This window comes from Schistocerca gregaria, chromosome 3, assembly GCF_023897955.1.
Source record: "Schistocerca gregaria isolate iqSchGreg1 chromosome 3, iqSchGreg1.2, whole genome shotgun sequence".
NCBI lineage: Eukaryota > Metazoa > Arthropoda > Insecta > Orthoptera > Acrididae > Schistocerca > Schistocerca gregaria.
The window spans coordinates 569,492,996-569,511,732 of NC_064922.1; the positions used below are offsets into that span (position 1 = coordinate 569,492,996).

At 41.4% G+C, this 18,737-nt stretch overlaps 1 protein-coding gene across 1 annotated transcript in view; it reads right to left on the minus strand.

The window, feature by feature from the left end:
- LOC126354316 (cholinesterase-like) overlaps nt 1-4,775 on the minus strand; it is a 54,276-nt gene extending 49,501 nt beyond the window's left edge. The window contains exon 1 of the mRNA XM_050003872.1: nt 4,691-4,775. Within this exon, the coding sequence (XP_049859829.1) occupies nt 4,691-4,753 (63 nt within the window). The 5' untranslated portion in view covers nt 4,754-4,775. The remainder of the gene's footprint in view (nt 1-4,690) is intronic.
- Between the last annotated feature and the right edge of the window lie 13,962 nt (nt 4,776-18,737).

An 18,737-nucleotide genomic window follows, 5' to 3' on the forward strand; every position in this document is an offset into this window, starting at 1 on the left:
CACTAAATGCTACATTTTCCCCGTTCAGTGAATATCTCGGAGTGCAAAAATCTTGCACGCGATTGCCTGGACAGACGTGCCGCCCTCTTAGTCTACAGTCCACCAGCCGCTACTGCCCACTGGGTCAGCACATGGCTCCCTCTCTCATTATGAGCATTCCTAACCATCCAGCGGCGACTGCTCATTCAAGCAGTTCCTCTATGTCTCACGAGGCTACATGCACACCAGTCCAGCCTTCCATCAAACAAAATTCTCTGACACTTCCGGGTATCCAACCTGAGTGCTCCACATCATGACACTCTGAAACGGTGTTCGGTTAGCTTAAGGACGACATGAAACAGAACAGTAATTGGAATGTTTCTCAGAATTGTACTTTACTCATTGAGTCACTGTGAGCAAGCCTGCCGAAATTTTCAGTGAAATGTGTGGATTTTCAAATATGTTAACATTGTACTTATTTCTGCTATTTTTACATAACATTTCCTTATGTGGTCAATTTTCTTAAAAATTCATGTTAGTCTGGAGACATTGTGTGACTATTAATTACAACCAAAAGATGATGAAGTCAAAAGTTATGCTCATACTCTCACAATTTATTCAGTGTTAAACTCTGCAAGCCATTCCGTTCATTGTTAGAAGGTAAGAACTTTTTTTTCGTCAACATCTATACTACATATACGTTCTGATGTTTATCCCGCGTAATTCTAACTCGTTCTGATGTTTATCCCGCGTAATTCTAACTTAGAGAATTCTCGCGTCCGACCTGGTCACGTGGTAATTGGTTTAGGATATTTCGGTAAACAGGCTTGTTGCCATACTCAGATGATCCCTGATGACTTCTCGTTCACTCTAGTCGGCGTGCTTTACCACTCCGCTCCTACTGATATCCGTGCGATCGCCTAGGTGGTCGGGTTATCGGCACCTGGCCCCAGGATCTGCTCTCTATTCTCCGCGCTATCGCTGTTGGGTGCGGACTTCACTATGGGGGAATGTTATTCTTTCTTGGGGCTCAGTATCAGCTTTCGTACCTGCCACTATTGTAGACCGCTATATTTATTAATTAGACCATCTTGAAATCTGATTTCAATGACCTCTTTAATCATTTGCATTGTTGTATAACATAGTACGGCCAGTTTTTAAACCATGGTCGGCCACTGCTAACTAGCGATCAGGCGTTTATGTTCTTAGAACTTCCCTTCTACTGTGCGTACAATATCCCCAATGTATGCCTTGCCGCATTGCGAAGGGGCTGACGGTGGGGTTTGGTTTGCGAAGACCTAGATTAAGCTTCACTGGGCCTATTAATGTCGATATTACAGGGGACAGAGGAGATAAACATTTAACATGATAATGACCATTTTTCTGGAGGTATTGTGGACTAACGGGATGTACGCTAGTGATTTTTGCTCTTCTTTTCGTTCCTGCTGATTTCGGGATACAGCCTGTCTTAAGTGCACATCTGGTCGACGTGTAGCAGTGTACGCTTCTCCGGAATGTCGTCTCGAGGTGTTTCAACTTAGTTGGAAGGCTGCCTTGGTTGCAGATGGATGGTAGCCCCTGAACAAGTGTGTGTGAAACTTCTACAGGCTGGGAGCTGTGGTGACTACTGGAGGTATGCAGGTACACATCGATATTTACTGATTTTCTATACACACTGTATCCCACATTGCGCTCTGGTTGTCGAAGCACTAGCACATCAAGAAATGGGAGATCTCCATCCTGTTCCACCTCCACTATAAACTGTAGAAATTTCATGGCATACCTTCTACTATAGTGTCGGACCTCCTTGTGCCCGGCGTAGTGCAGAAACTCGAAGTGGCATGGACTCAACAAATCGTTGGAAGTCCCCTGCAGAAATATTAAATCATACTGCCCCTATAGCTGTCAATAATATCGAAAGCGGCACTGGTTTTTTTTTTTTTTTTTTTTTTTTTTTTTTTTTTTTTTTTTTTTTTTTTGAAGGACCTGACCTCTCGATAACGTTCCATATAAGTTCGCAGTGAACCACGTCGGGCGATCTGCGTGGTGAAATATTCACTCGAACTGTTCAGAATGTTCTCCAAAGTAATCACAATAATAATTGCCCCTTATGGAGCCGTCAGCACCTTCCACATTGTCTTGTCCACAACTTGGGTTCATGGTTTCTTGGGGTTTGCGCGATACTTCAAATAGTTCAAATGGCTCTGAGCACTATGGGACTAAACTTCTGAGGTCATCTGTCACCTAGTACTTAGAACTACTTAAACCTAACTAACCTAAGGACATCACACATATCTATGCCCGAGGCAGGATTCGAACCTGCGACCGTAGTGGACGCGCGGTTCCAGACTGTAGCGCCTAGGACCGCTCGGCCACCCAGGTCGGCCGCGATACTTCAACCTTGCCATCAGCTCTTGCACAACTGAAATCGGACACACCTGAGCAGACCGCGGTTTTCCAGTTGGGCAACCAGTACAGGACAGACAATGTGTTGCTGTTGACAAAAGCACCCGTACTGGTCATCTGTTGCCGTTGCCCAATAACACCAAATTTCACCGCACTATCTTAACGAATACGTTCGTCCTACGTCTCACATTAATTTCTACGGTTCTTTCACTCAGTGTTGCTTGTCTCTGCATTGACAACTCTAAGCATACGCCGTGGCTCTCGGCCGTTAAGTGAAGGTCGGTAGCCACTGTGTGGTTCAGTGCTGAGAAGTAGTGCCTTAAAATTGGTATTGGTATTGGTACTGAATTCCCTAACGATATCCAAAAGTGGTTATCTGCAATGGGACTACGGCATGCACATTCATAGCCCAGCTTCCAGTCATACCACACCATCGACGTGCAAGGTTCGACTACTGTCGTCAAGGTATTACGTAAAGATGGAACTGCGGGCCGTGGTTTTCAGCGATGAAATCCGACTCGGCCTGCAAGCAGCTGATGGTTGTTTGGGATTAAGATGTATACGTGATGAGCGCTATCATATACACTGCATCCGCCAAGACACACTGGCCGTAAGCTATGTCTTATGGTGTGGGGTGTGACAAGCTACAACTCTCGTTTACCTTTGGTATTTCTGGAGTGGACGCTAAGCAGAGCTCGGTAGGTGCAAAATGTGCCATTCTTCCAACGGGAAGGTGATGTGTCCTTACAACAGAAAAATGCTTGCCTATACACTGCCTGTGACACTTAAAGTGATTTTAAAGATGTGGAGCAACTTCCCTGGCCAGCTCGATCTACTGATTGGTCTTCAGTCAAACATGTGTGGGATACGATGGAGCGAAAGTGAGTCGTGCAACTTGTCAGCCAACAAATCTAGGTGAATAGATCTAGCAAGCGTGGGATAACGTGTTCCAGGACAGTTTCTGCTATCTGTACGATCGACTGGATGCCAGTCAGTTTCTGTATTGCCACCCATGGAAGCTGCAAGCACGTACTAATACGGATGTTTCAGCATGGGTCGATCCCTTTTACCTCAGAAACGCTTGTGCTGTCCATCTATAAATGTAATCATTTCATATACTCCATATGCACTCTGTTGCTACAATAAATATTGACGAATTGAAAACCTTGAAAAGGTTTATTACTGGATGGGGGTCCATCTGGAGCACGATCTCTCAACAGTAAATGGAACATCGTTTTTGACGTCGACGAGGCATACTAGCACCCAATTTTACGTTCCTTCTAGATGCTGAAAGCTCTTCACTATGCGGTATGAGGATACCTTTCTATTCATGAAAGAGACACTATATGTATACGCCAAATCTCTGCAAGTTAAATAACTTATTTCTAGTGAATTGTTCTTCAAATAGTTGAATGAAATCACTTTGCGCATTACATAATTTCACGTCGAGTTAAAACCAATATTCATAAAGGAGTAGTGTAAGCCTCAAATGGATGTTATTCAAAGTGACACTGGCTGTGGAAACCTTCGCACATAACGTTCTACAGATAAACGGATTTCGTATTTAATGGGAGTTGCAATTCTCAAAAATTCTTTAACTACACTCAAAAAGAATATTTTGTTGATGGTTTCTATTGCATAAATATGTGTTGCAAACTGCGCGCAAAAAGCAGACAAAGACCACGAAAATTGAAACAAAAGGAAAGTAAAATGTTCTAAATGATCTCAATGTCATCCTGAAATTAATCAGAGTGTTTCATCAATGAAAGCCGGAAACATGTAGAGATAAAATCACAAAAAGCAGCTCGAAATCGTCTCTTCCCAGCAAATTTAGCAGCAACTGACATATAAATAAGCAACCAGGAACCGAAATGTGTTCCCACATTCGCTAAAGATTTTTGCGTTATTAAGTGGCAGTCAACTCCTTTACAGAACATGGGTGCTTCAACGGCCTAACCATTACGTGCTCCATAACGTCCCAATTAATCTTTTGGCTATTTAGAATTAATTGCTAGGAGCAGTTTAGGACATTTTCTTCAGCACGTTCGTGTTTTACCTGAAACCCTATTACCCACATATGTATGTTCATTTTCTAATAGCAGTTCAGTAATTATGCTTTCATTGTTAGACTGCGTCTTCCTATCGACAGCTTTAGACACATCCGAGTGTTGTTTACAATTAGTTGCATCAGTCTTCACCGGACTGTTAGGATATCTAAATGCTAATAACCTTATATTTTTCCTCTACGTGAGTGGTCAGCGGCACACTAAATATGGAGGAATACTATAAGCGACTGAACATTTACCTTCACTGCGGCCGCTACCCACAACAGCAAACTCGGCACAAACGCCAACTGGGAGGGTCGCATGCTGCACTGTTTTCAAGAGCCGTTCTGACAACATTCACTGCCAGCGGGGATATTTATCCTCAATGGTTACTTGTGTGGGTGTGCGTGCGTGTGTCTTTGCGCGAGATGTGAACCTTCTGAGAAACTACAAGGTCATCAACAATGAAACAGACATGGCCTCAGCATCTGTTATGTCACATACGTATGAATTCATTTATTCGTGTCAGGCAGAGCTGCACACCAATGGCGCAACCAGACTTTTTTGTTTACAAGTAGATTCCCCGAAAACTGGTGGTTTGTAGTGCCTGAGACAATCCACTTTGTAATCGCGACACTTCTGTTACTCTTTGACGCTGCAGATATCTGCAAACAGATGAAACAATGTAATGTACTTGTGAACAAATACACAATGCATGTTGTACCATCTAGATCGAACGTTCTCTTCATTTTTAAAAGTGTCACCCAACTCTTAGTTTCACCGCAGATCACTGAACACGCACTGAGAAGTTGAGGTGTGCAATAACATGCAGTATCGCGCGCTAATCCACCATTATTAAAAACTATGAAACTGAGACAGCCAGTGGCCTTGCCATAGTGGTAAAAGCGGTTCCCATCGGATAACCGAAGGTAAGTGCTGTTGGGCTGGGCTAGCATTTGGATGGGTGACCATCCGGTCTGCCAAGAGCTGTTGGCAAACGGGGTGCACTCAGCCCTTGTGAGGCAAACTGAGGAGCTACTTGATTGAGAAGTAGCGGCCCCAGTCTCGTAAACTGACGTACAGAGGGGAGAGCGGTGTGTTTACCACATGCCCCGCCATATCCGCATCCAGTGACGCCTGTGGGCTGCGGATGACACGGCGGCCGGTTAGTACCGTTGGGTCTCCCTGGCCTGTTCGGACAGAGTTTAGTTTTTATCAAGCAGAGATAGGGTGAAGATGGCAGTAATTACTGATACCAGGATTCAAAGGAAGCAGGGAAATGAAACGGTGCTTGCGTTTGGAAGTGAAAAAAATTAAGAAATTGCTGAAAATCGTGAAGGAAACGGCTTCATCGACATGCTATTAACGTCTCGGACATAACCTTGTGTAAACACTCATTGTCATGAAAACTAGGAAAGTCTAGAAACGAATCAAATTCACTTCTGAGCAATTGGGTTTTGTACTGGATGACGGAGAAAGTGCTGGGATCCCCCAGTGAGTCGTGATCCTCAACTACTTTCCCTTTAGACATCATGGTAGGAAGACAACTTTTCCCCTCGTCTCCAGCAAAACTGCCATCATCAGACGATCCTCGTAGATGAAGCTGCAGGTTTTTTGTTCTATTTGCTACCTAACATGACTGTACTGGTGAAAACATAACACTACAATGTGTGACAAACGTGCGCTTTCTTGCTATCGGCATGTAAGAGAACTTGACCACAAAAGGCAAAGATCCAGAGTTCGGGTCTCGGTTCGGAATAGAATTTTAATCTGCCACGAAGTTTCATATCATGGGACACTCCGCTGTAGATTGAAAATTTGTTCTGAAGTCATCGCTGTCAGTGGCTAAGCCATGTCTCCGCAATACATTATTTTCCAGGAGTTTTAGTCCGGCAAGTTTAGAAGGAGAGCTTCTGTGGAGTTTCGTTGGTAGGAGATGAGGTACTGGCTGAAGTACAGCTGAGAGGACAGCTGGCGTGTCGTGTGTGACTTGCTCAGCAGCCGGCACGGTAGCTCTGCTTGTCCGGTCGGAGGGGCAGCTGCCCCCTGTAATAAATAAACAGAGTGAATCGATCAACGTTGTATTTCATCGGGTGTCATGGAACGTCTGCTCCGAACAAATGCAACTAATAATAAAGAACAAAATGGGATTCAAAAGAAGAAGAAAGTCGGTGAACACATGCACGTGAAGGCCAAAGTTCCCGCGTTCGAGTGTCGATCCGGCTCGCAGTTTTAACCTACCGGAAAGTTCCGTATCCTTAATATAGTTTGCTCCAAGAGTTACTGGGGCAATCGAACGATTGTCACTGTCGAAACATCCACATGATCAAAGCTGCATTATTGTACCATGTCGGTATACACAGTGCCTGGCACGGAATCATTGGCGAAAGCAATTCGCTTTATTGAAGAAATATTTCCGATCAACAGCTGGAAAATATATAGGTACGAGTAAACAAACCCACTATTTCTTAAAGAAACTAACTCTCCTATATAAAACAGCTTCAAACTCCTGATTACTTTAGTAATGAGTTAATGTTTTTAATATTTCACATTAAGCATGTAACCAAGAAAATCTTCAGAGAAGGACTAAAATTATGATTAAAATGTGTTGAAAGTCGCTAAGTGCTCTGATTATCAAATACTGGCCGAGTATAATCTGGGTAATTTACGCTCTGTTTTAGGCAGAAGCTAATTTTTCACGCTTCTCAATTTTTAACATCATATCTCCTGAACCGTCCGTCGTGTACTGATATTATTTTGCAGGTACATTCAGTGATATATGCTGATAATCTGCAAAATTTGTTGCGAATACAATTTCTAATAAAGAAGTAATAAATTAAAACGTCACGCCTGATGGCGTATTTTTACTGCATTAACAGCGAAAATATACTAAACGTTCAACATCTTTCCTTTCTTAATTTTGTGTTTTGTGTGTGTGTGGGAGGGGGGCAGGGGGTAGGAAGGGGCATTCGCAAGAAAAACTTTCTTAAAATGCGGAAAATTTTTTGCAATTCATTAAATGTTCTAATTCTCAAATACTGGGTGAATATACTACGATATTTGCGGGTGGTGCCTTACGCTGCCTCAGTACATGTTGCGTCCAGAAATCCTGCATATCCGGTTCGCTAGACAAGCAATCAAACAACTCGTATTAATGAGTTTTATTACAACAAGACAAACACAAACACTAAACTTTCATCTGAGAATTCTTGTAGTCCTTTATACATGATCATCCACAAGTGCAATTACAAAATATAGTTCAAAGGGCTCTGAGCACTATGGGACTTAACTCTTGAGGTCATCAGTTCCCTAGAACTTAGAACTACTTAAACCTAACTAACCTAAAGACATCACACACATCAATGCTCGAGGCAGGATTCGTAGCGGTCGCGCGGTTCCAGACTGAAGCGCCTAGAACCGCTCGGTCACTCCGGCCGGCTGCAATTACCAAGATGTGTCACAAGCGAAGGGTGACATACAAAGGATAATTCTTTTTTCATCGCACGGTATGGTAACTTCAAATCTACCAAACCTATTGGCATGATTCTTTGCTTCCGACGAAGCTAACTAAATTTTCTAGGAGTTGTACCACGTTTATTCCGATACAGCAACTAATATATTTTTGCTTAACCGACGAAGTCGAAAAATCGATGAAAAAACCGTATTTAGTTTGAAATGGCCGCCATTTTGTTTCCTATGGTACAATTAACTTAAGCGAGGTACAACTCCTAAATAATCTTACGCACTTCGCTAACGTCAGCTCAACTTTGATTTCAGACGAGCCGGCTGACCTGTAACATACCGCGCGTGCAGATCTACATCAAAGTTTTATTTCGATCCGACGGCACTTCCGCCCTTACTCTTCGACATTTCCGGTCGAAAAAATTCCAGTTTGTAGAAGAAATGTCTTGACCAAATTTGCATTGATATCTATATCACATACCGAGAAAAAATTCTGAAATAACATCCTTTTTTCTGGACAAAGATAGTAAACCACCCCTTACTTACTGAAACGTCCCCTTAGAAAAATTGTACAGGACTGTGCTTAAGCTGACACACAATATTTTTAGCGCAACGCAATCTGACTTTCAAAAATCTCTACAAAAAAAAATGGCCCTGACTAACATTAACCTATACGTTTCACAAATCGCTTACCTCACAAAAATCTTGGTTACTCGAACTACTGCAATACAGCGAGCGCCACTACTGCCAGCTAAATAAAAGATCCAAACTACTGAAGCCACTAACTGCTGACAGGCATAGTTAGCAAATGAAAGATTTTGATAGAGAACAAACAATGTATTTACCTTAATAGTCATAATATATATAGCAGCTCATGAAATCCAGTCTTACAAATTACAAAACTCCGCCATCTCTCTCCCCACGTACACCACTGCTGGCGGCTCACCTCCAACTGCGCAACGCTACGCGCTGTTAACATCCAGCCGCCCAACACTACAATGGCGAGTATTACAACAATGCCAACCAGCCACTGACTGCACACAGAACAGCAAGTGATTTTTCATACAGAGCGCTATGTGGCGTTACCAATAAAAAAACCTAAATGGCCTACTTACATAGCCCCCATGCTCCCCACAAAAAATTTTACAAATAGTTTTGGGCTCTGATCAATAATGATTTGATAAAATTTTTCATAATTACAATAACAGAGATATCAAATGCACACACTTATTCATACAATGTTGGTCAAAAGCTAAAATTTTCTCATAGTCCATAAAGACAGTCCTGATCGTTCATCACAGTAAAAGTGCAGTGTTTTTCTCAAAGTCTGAGCAATAAAAGATATTGCACTTGAAAGTAGTGGATTTCTAAGCAGTCTTGAAGAAGTAGTGTTGTCCTTCCAACGTAAAGACAGGTAAGACGCAGACAGGTAATGGACGACAACAGAACAAACCCACAGCAGAGTCAGTCGAAGTTGAAGACTATTGGTAGGTAGGTCATCACAAAGCAGACCCACTGTAGTCCTGGTAGAGATTATGTTATTGGTGGGCCACCAGAGGTGCAGACCCACTGCAGTCCTTGTAGACATAATGGTATTGCTTGGTCATCAAAGGTGCAGACGCACTGTAGTCCTTGTAGAAATATCCAGCAGCCATCTGTTGCGACTGTGCAGGTGCACAATCACCATCGAAGAGTTTTGCGGAGAATATAGCAAGTCCATCAACCACCACTTGTCCACTCACAAAGAATTTGTTTGAAATGTCCTTAGAACCAGCAATGCTGTTATCCAGTCCCTTGCTGAATTATTAACACACGTGCAAACACTGTCAGTCCCTACTTCTCACATATTGTCCATATACTATGACCAACAGAAACGTGAGCAGTGAAATGTAATGTACAAGTTACTTAATTTGATGAACTGGTGTCAATTACAATTTTATTACATAAGAATACAATAACAAAGGTACAAAATACATCATTAAAAACATAATAATACAGATAACATTTGTAGTAATAGGGGCATTACAAAAGAATAGAAATAACATATACATCAGTGTTACAGGAATTATGACATAAGTACATACATAAAAGATCAGAATAATTATTGAAACATCAACTTCACACATGAGCATTAAAACAAAACAGAATAAATAATGTGTAAATATCTTTAAGAAGTAAGTAACATGTTATTGAATGCAAATTATATTTGAGGATAACATTATTGCTCATCATAGTGAATGTAGCTTAGTATTAGAAGAGAAAAAATTCTATGAAACAGTACACAGAGACAGGAAGAAAATAAATACACAAGGGTACACAAACACATAGTAGGATTTCACAAAAGGAAAGGACAGGGTTTGTTTTCAGGGTATCATTTGGTACTGCAGTCCAACCCAAAACTTCATTCCATAGATCGTCCCTCTTATTTCAACATTTGCTCCAGCCAAAAAAATCCTATCCAAACATGCTTTCTGTATTCATATATTCACATATTTCTTACCTCATTATTTACTTTCCATCATCTTACCTCATCATTTATTTCCAAGAAAATCCTACCTAAACCTGTTGTTCCTAAACCCTACTTTTTTTGTTCCTATCCTCTTTTCAAAAACCTTTTTCCATCCAAACCATTTTCTTATAGCTTGTCAATGCATTCCTTCCAACTCATCGCAACTCATTCTCTTATATAGTCTACCTCCTCTTTAGCTAACTTACATCAACTGAGCTCAGATGCTTAACTAAGGGACGAGGCAATGCAGCAGCACAAAGCAATTAACACAAACAGCAATGACAAAAAAATGCAGTTTTGAAAAGCAAGCAGCAGTAAATGTAATAACTTATAACTAAACATGACAAAGCTGAAGCAGAAAAAATATTACAGTAAAAATGTTTAATACCTATGTCACATCTTAACACTAGAGTGATGCATCACCAGAACATACGCTAGCAGATAAGTTACCAAATCGTAAAAAAAAATTATTTATGCAGTTCCTGTGAAGGGAAATGCCTATTTATGTTCCCTCGTTTTCTTGGAAGTAGATCATAATTTTTTTTTACTGGGTCTGTAGGCATAAAACATTTATATTGGTACATCTATAAAATTTTATTTTAACCAATGCTGCAGAGCAGCTAGAAACTAGATATTAAAAAAAATTAACAATGTCTCAACTGCAAAGACAATAGATGTAAGATGTTTCTCCTCATTTCATTAGGCATTTTAGTAAATACCACAAATTAAGAGCTCCACAGTGTAATCATATGATTTAAAGTTTGAGCGTGTCGTATTTGCGATGCTTTCGACAAAGAAATGTCAATAGTGAGGATAATGGCCTCCCATTTTTTTTTCTCCACCTGTGCCTCTGATAGGCACACACTAATGGCTTTTTTCAAGGCGTCTGTTGCGCAGCTGGGTGCCCACGACGCATTACGTGCAGATGGTCACTTAACTGTCTTACCGAAATATTTACGACACCAGTTTCCACTACAGTGGCAGTTTCATGTAAAAAATTTCACAGGTCAAGAATTTGCGTTACACATCTGTAGAAAAAAAGTACTATTGTAATACATTCACGCATTTACCTACATTTCATAACTCTTAAAGTACGATTCTGGGTTTCCAACCACCTTTTTCACAAACCAGAGTACCTAACCATTACACATTATTCCTTACCTTATTCGTTGAGACTTCTTCAATATTACATCACAACAGATATGTAGCATAATCAAATAACTCATACAGCATCAGCTTATTGATCATAAACATACCTCAGCAGCATAATACATATAGACATCGTAATAATAACATCATAACACACCTCAGTCAACTCTCAAAATCGTCGTAGCTTCCTCCAATAATTTAAAACCTAAAAAAAATTCTCTGCTCATGTCAAAAGTGTCATCTGCCTCAAACGTACTTTAAGAATCGTGATCTCATACCAAATACATCATTCAAAGCTCTCATAGTATCACAATGGTTCCGAAAAAGTATGAACAGTTCACAAAGTACAGACAAAATACAATTTCGTAAGTGCGAAGTTATCCAACTGTGTAATTAGGTAAAACATCTGTCACTGATGTAGTATAATAAATGTTTGTTTCTCTCAGTTAAATGATCAGATAGCTATGAAATTTATGTGTTAGAGAAATATGGTACCGATGTGTAAAGTTGTATAAGCAAATACCATATTAGCTACGGCTCCTTGTGCTTCCCATACACATGGTACTCAAAGTAAGCGTGTACGCCCATGAGGATAAATGTAATTATATCCTCAGGTGTTACAGATTACAGCAATGGAATGAAATGTATCACGGAAAACCTTTGTGTCATTGTACTTCAATATCTTCAAAAATAAATGTTTTGAGTACAAAATTAATCACTAAAATACGTGTACTGTAGCGCTAAACTGTGTGTCTTGTTGTAAGATAATCTCTGTGGAAGTGTCGTAGTTATCGTCATCCGAAAGCTAAGTTCTGCAGAAGTCAATGTACTTACCTCATCATAAACAAAAGTGAAATGCTTCGCGTGTAGATATCGTAGTTACTACGCTTATTGCCGTGATGAAGTAAGTACTGTACTGTAACGTATTGTTGTGCTACAGAAAAGGCTGTTTCATTGTAGCTATACCACAAACGTTACTACTAAAACATGTTTTACTTTCCAGAAGAATTCAGAAAAACTGTGCAGATATAAAACACAAACACCTCAAAAGCAACATTGTAAATTGTGTCACATATTAGTAGCGTCGTGATATAATCGTGTAGCTATCAAAGAAACCAAACGGTAAGTCATCTTTAATCTCACAGAAAGTACTTCAAATAAAGAATGTCTTTTCAACTAAATCAAAATGTTGCATTAAAATCTCATCAACAGTATATGTTCTAAGTATTTAAGCCTTATAGTCGTTACATAATCGTGCAACTAACAAGCAAGCATGTACAAATAACAACACTGTGTCGTCTGTTCACTATAACAATGCATTCGTAATTTCTGTTTAAAAATGTTCCCAAGGTTCTAGACTGGATAGTTAACTTCAAAACATGGTTGAATGTTAACAATTTCTTAAGTCTGACAAAGCATACTACTAATATAAAGTCAATAGTTATATGGCAAAGACAAAGTTAAAAAGCAGATTATCTTTCAATAAACGGTTTTAGATGCGAAACGTGGGGCAACCCTTTGCTCTTCCTAGTGCTCAGAGTTAACTTGAACGCAATTATCATGCGGTATACGTCGGTAAAGTAGTTAGTAAATGAAAGATTTTGATAGAGAACAAACAATGTATTTACCTTAATAGTCATAATATATATAGCAGTTCATGACACCCAGTGTTACAAATTACATAATTCCGCCATCTCTCTCCCCATGTACACCACTGCTGGCGGCTCACCTCCAACTGCACAACGCTACGCGCTGTTAACATCCAGCCGCCCAACACTACAATGGCGAGTATTACAACAATGCCAACCAGCCACTGACTGCACACAGCACAGCCAGTGATTTTTCATACAGAGCGCTATGTGGCGTTACCAATAACAAAACCTAAAGGGCCTACTTACAATACGCTCTCACCTCTTAATGACTAAATTATTACAGTGCCTTAATTCTTTAAATTCAGTCAATAATTGTACGAAATGCCGAATATGAAATTTTTGTTGCCACTGGAACAACCTGCAACTGGAACTGAGTGAACGTGCTAGGGTTAGTCGTTCAGTAATATGCGACATTGGTCTACAGTGCGTCACTAATTATCTCAGTCAGTAGATGGACCTACCGCAGTGTCTCAGTACACACAAGCGGTAGTGGCTATTGTTCACATCCTTTGATTCACAGATCATAGAGTGGACGTGCATATCTCACTACGGGTAAGTGTTACCCAGTTCGCCACCTCTCATTATACTGTCAATAATGACGGATTTAAATGCAACACTACCACGTTTACAGCGGATCAGCTCGTGAAACGGTTTACAACGAACTGTTTGCTCCACTACCCTCTGCACAAAATAATGTCTGTTAGAGAAGAAACGACCTTCGGTGACAATTTGGGCGTTAGATGACCTTACACTGAAGCAACGTAATGTCATGCGAAAGCGATAGCACATATGCAGATGGGGTTAGTGCAGCGTACACAAGGTATAAAAGGTCAGTATGTTAGCGGAGCTGTCATTTGTACCCTGGGGATTTATGTGAAAAGACGTAATTATGGCCTCACGACGGGGATTAACAGGCTTTGAGTGATAGTTCGAGCAACACGCACGGGACATTCCATTTTAGAAATCGTTAGCGAATCCATTATTCTCAGACACACAGTGCCAAGAGCGTGCCGAGAATACCAAATTTCAGGCATTACCTCTCTCGACGGGGAACGCAGTGGCCGAAGGCCTAAACTAAAAGTTGAAAAGAGTTGCCAGTGATAACAGACAAGCAACACTGATTGAAATAACAGCAGAAATCAATGTGCGACGTACAACTAACATATCCGTTAGATTAGAACACGGAATTTGGCGTTGATGGGCTATGGCAGCAGACGACCAACGCGAGTGCCTTTACTAACTGCACGACATCGACAGAAGCGCCTGTCCTGGACTCGTGACAATGTCTGTTGAATCCTAGGCGACTGGAAACCGTGGTCTGGTCAGATGAATCCGATTTCAGTAGTGTAAGAGCTGATTGCAGGGGTCGAGTGCGGCACAGACCCCAGGAAGCAATGGATCTAAGCAATCAACAAGGCATTGTGGAAGATGGTTGTAGCTCTATAACGGTATGGACTGTATGTACATGGAATGTACTGGGTCCTCTGGTCGAGGTGAACAGATAATTGACTGGTAATGGTTGTGTTCGGCTATTTGGAGACGATTATAAGTCATCGGGATGGAATTTTTATGGGTGGCAATGCGCCACCTCACCGGGTCACAATTTTTCGCGGCTGGTTTGAGGAACGTCATGGGCAGTTCGAGCCAATAATTTTGCCACCCAGATCGCTGTACGTGAATCCCATCGAACATTTATGATACATAATCCTGCACCGGCAACGCTTTCGCATTTATGGAGCTGTATTGAGACAGCATGGATCAATGTTTATGTAGGTAACTTCCAACGACTTGTTGAGTGCATGCTGCGTCGAGTTGGTGCTCCACACCGGGCAGAATGAGGTTCGACACAATATTAGGAGATATTTCTGTCGCCTCAGTGAATAATACAGCTTACATGTATAGTCAGACTCATTTCGGTCGAGACGGACTGCTTGAATATTGGAGATGACATTCCACTGAGCCCAATAGACACAAACAACAAAGCAATGTGTAGAGTGACAAGACAGTGAACTGCAATACAGTCAGTTTACACGCAACAGGTAAGTGATATGGCTTGGAGTTCAGCGGATACAGAACAGAAACATGTTAACTCCGAGGGGCACTCCCAAACTTCAGACTTAGTGCAGTACAGTTTCGCTCAAATGGTTCAAATAGCTCTAAGCGCTATAGGACTTAACATCTGAGGTCATCAGTCCCTTAGAACTACTTAAACCTAAGTAACCTAAGGACATCACGCACATCCATGCCCGAGGCAGGATTCGAACCAGAGACCGTAGCAGGCGCCCGGTTCCGGACTGAAGCGCCTAGAACCGCTCGGCCACACCGGCTGGCGCAGTACAGTTTGAAACATTATTCAAACAATGTGTATTTGTGGAAGGACAGTGCAAATGTTGCAGCTTAAAAGCAAGTACTTAAATCACTGTGCTCAGAGAAAATTAATTTATCTTCTCTGTCAACGCAAAATGTAGGATATTCTGCCTAGTTGTCGATCGAGTGATTTAGCCACAACATGTTTCGGGACAACATTATCCCATTTCCTAGTGCTTAAAACTTTTTAAGTATTTTTATGCCACTACGTCATCACAACGTAAAAACAACGTACGTCGTCAGCGGTGGATGCATTGGCTTATGGTGTTTTATATTTTACGGTTCGAGTGGACATTGCACGTGTGGAGGTGGTTTTTGAGTTGTGACGAGGTCTAATGGTTTAAAAAATAAGAAATAATTTAAGCACTTTGGAAATAGGATAATGTTCCTCCGAAACGCGTTGTGGCTATAACCACATGATTGACAATTGGGCTGAATTTCCTACGTATTGTGTGAATAACAGTTGTATGATGGTTTCACATCAGTTATCACAAGGTGTGTCAACATACACATCTATACTCCAGAATCCACGTTGTGGTGTTTATCGGATGCTACTTCGCATACTGCGGTCACTTATTCCGTTGCTTGTTCCAATTCCGAATGGTGCGCGGAAACAACGATTTTCCGCAAGTGTGTGAATCCGATTCTTTCTCCGAGGTTTTTCTGCGAGATATGCGTCAGAAGAAGCAATATATTGGATGGCTCTTTGAGGCACGTACGGTCTCTGAAGTTTCATATTAAAACATACCGAGAGGCACAACACCTCTCTTGTAGCGTCTGCCACTGGAATTGGATAGGCATATCCGTGGCGCTTTCGCGCCTAATAAACCAACACCTGACGAAACGGGCTGCTCGTCCTTTGATCTTCATATCCTTCCCGGGTCTCTGACTACTGAGCAAAGTTCAAGTATCAATCGAACGAGCTATTAGCTACCCCTTCATGGCAATACACTGAGGATCCTTTTAATGGTTCAAATGGCTCTGAGCACTATGCGACTTAACTTCTCAGGTCATCAGTCGCCTAGAACTTAGAACTAATTAAACCAAATTAACCTAAGGACATCACACGCATCCATGCCCGAGCCAGGATTTGAACCTGAAACCGTAGCGGTCACGCGTTTCCAGACTGAAGCGCCTAGAACCGCACGACCACACCGGCCTGCGATCCTTTTAATGAATTTGTCTGAAATCTGTCTTTCCTGTTATTAGTTTCATCTGATTGTTCCACTTTAAATCCCTCGGTACGTGTACTCGTATTTGTCCAATGGATGTCACTGCTTCCAGTGGTTGGTCTGCAGTCATGTAAAGATGCAATTTGTATGCCTATTTATGTGCAACACGTCAAATTTGTTTGTGTGGAAGATATCTTGTGGAATATACCTAACAATCCATGTATCAAAAGTCAGTTCTCAGTAGGTAGGCCTCTCGGAATGCCCGATCGTAACCACAAGTTCATTAGTATATACTGCGAAAAGTAGTGGTTCTACAACATTCCATTGGAAACCCAAAATATTGCTTTTATGTCCAAGGAATGCTATCCGCTATGAATGTCAATGTAATTAGAACTGATAGGTAGTTTTAAATGAGCATCATTTTTAATCTATTTTTACACATGGAGTCAAATCAAGATGGGCACATTAAATCCGGACTCATATTGCAGAAGTCAACTTCGACGCGTTACCATACGTCGCGAAGTGAAAGCAGTCAGTACCACTGGTTTCGTCACTACGAACGAGAGGCCGCGGCTTTAACGGTCAGGAAAGTGCACTGAGCTCGATATAGATGTCTTGAAGAGCTCATTTAGCAGTTACAAATGAGTCCTTCTAAGGCTGCCCCTCCTGTTCTACCTTCGACTGGCTAATTTTTTTTCATTATTCCCAATTTCACTAGCTGCAAGTGTACATTGTAGCTGAAAGTTCGTCCTTCCATTTTTCGAAAGCATCACCCAATCCTCAGTACCTTTCCTTTCATTCCGACTAGCACAAGAAGATATTACAGGCTAGTGTTGGACAGGTCGGAAAGTTATTGCTTTTAGATAAACAATATTTGAATGCGAAACGCTTACTTCAATGTTTAGAAAGACGACAAGGTCCGGAAGACGGGTGTGCTGACTCCATGCCCCGCCATTCCGCATACGCGAGATGTCACATGGCAGAGGACGACACGGCGGCCGGTCGCCATCGCATGGATTTTGGGGGCTTGTAGCGGAGTTTCTAGACGGACTATAATGCCGCAATGCTGACTGCAATACTGTCACCTCTGTACAGGAAGAGAAACGCTAACACATGTGAAAGTTATACTTCTATGTTGCTTCATTTCTGTGATCACAAAGCTTACGCTGTTTAACATATCGATCTGTGATTTTGCGTAAAGTTTTAAGCTATGCAATGATCAGATTTTCCTTCTCGAACCTCAGAGTATCATAATATAGCAGGTTTTCCCCTGCTTTGAGAAAGGAGAATTTGGCACTGCTGGTTCGAAAATTGTTTTCAGGAAGTCCGTTCTGAATAGAGCAATATTAACAATGAAAACAATGTATTCCCTACCCTATACGTATTCGTGTGCCAACGATCATACCTCATTGGTAACGCCGATTCCTGTCACATCACGGAGATTAAGCGCTGTGGGCCTTCGATAGCACTTGATTGGGTCACCGTCTGGGTCTGCCGAGTGCTGTTGGCAAGCGGGGTGCACTCAGCGCTTATGAGGCCAGTTGAGGAGCTACGTGACTGAGAAGAAGCGGCTCAGGTCACGAAAACTGACAACGGCCAGGAGAGCCAGGCAATGTACAGGATTTTCAATCATATGATTTACTTCAAGTGATTTAGCCTTATTCAATTGTCAGCAACGCTTCTGAAATAGTTTTCAAGTTCTCGGGGTAAGAGAGAAATAAGGGTTTGTATAATTGTTACATGCCTTCCGTCAGTCAGATTGTTAACGTATATTGTTATGCGACATTTTAATGCTACTGAGCACTTAGTGAATGTACTCAGACGTACTTTCCGCAAATAGGAGCAGTGCTAAGATCTTGTCTAGTTTGTGACATGTATGCTTTCCTCCAGCAAATGACATCTATTGTTCGCGGTTAACTTTTTCTTCTCTTCGAAATTAGCCAATCATAGTAAGGAAATTTGAAAGGCCAGAAGAGAATGTAGTTCAGGTAATAAA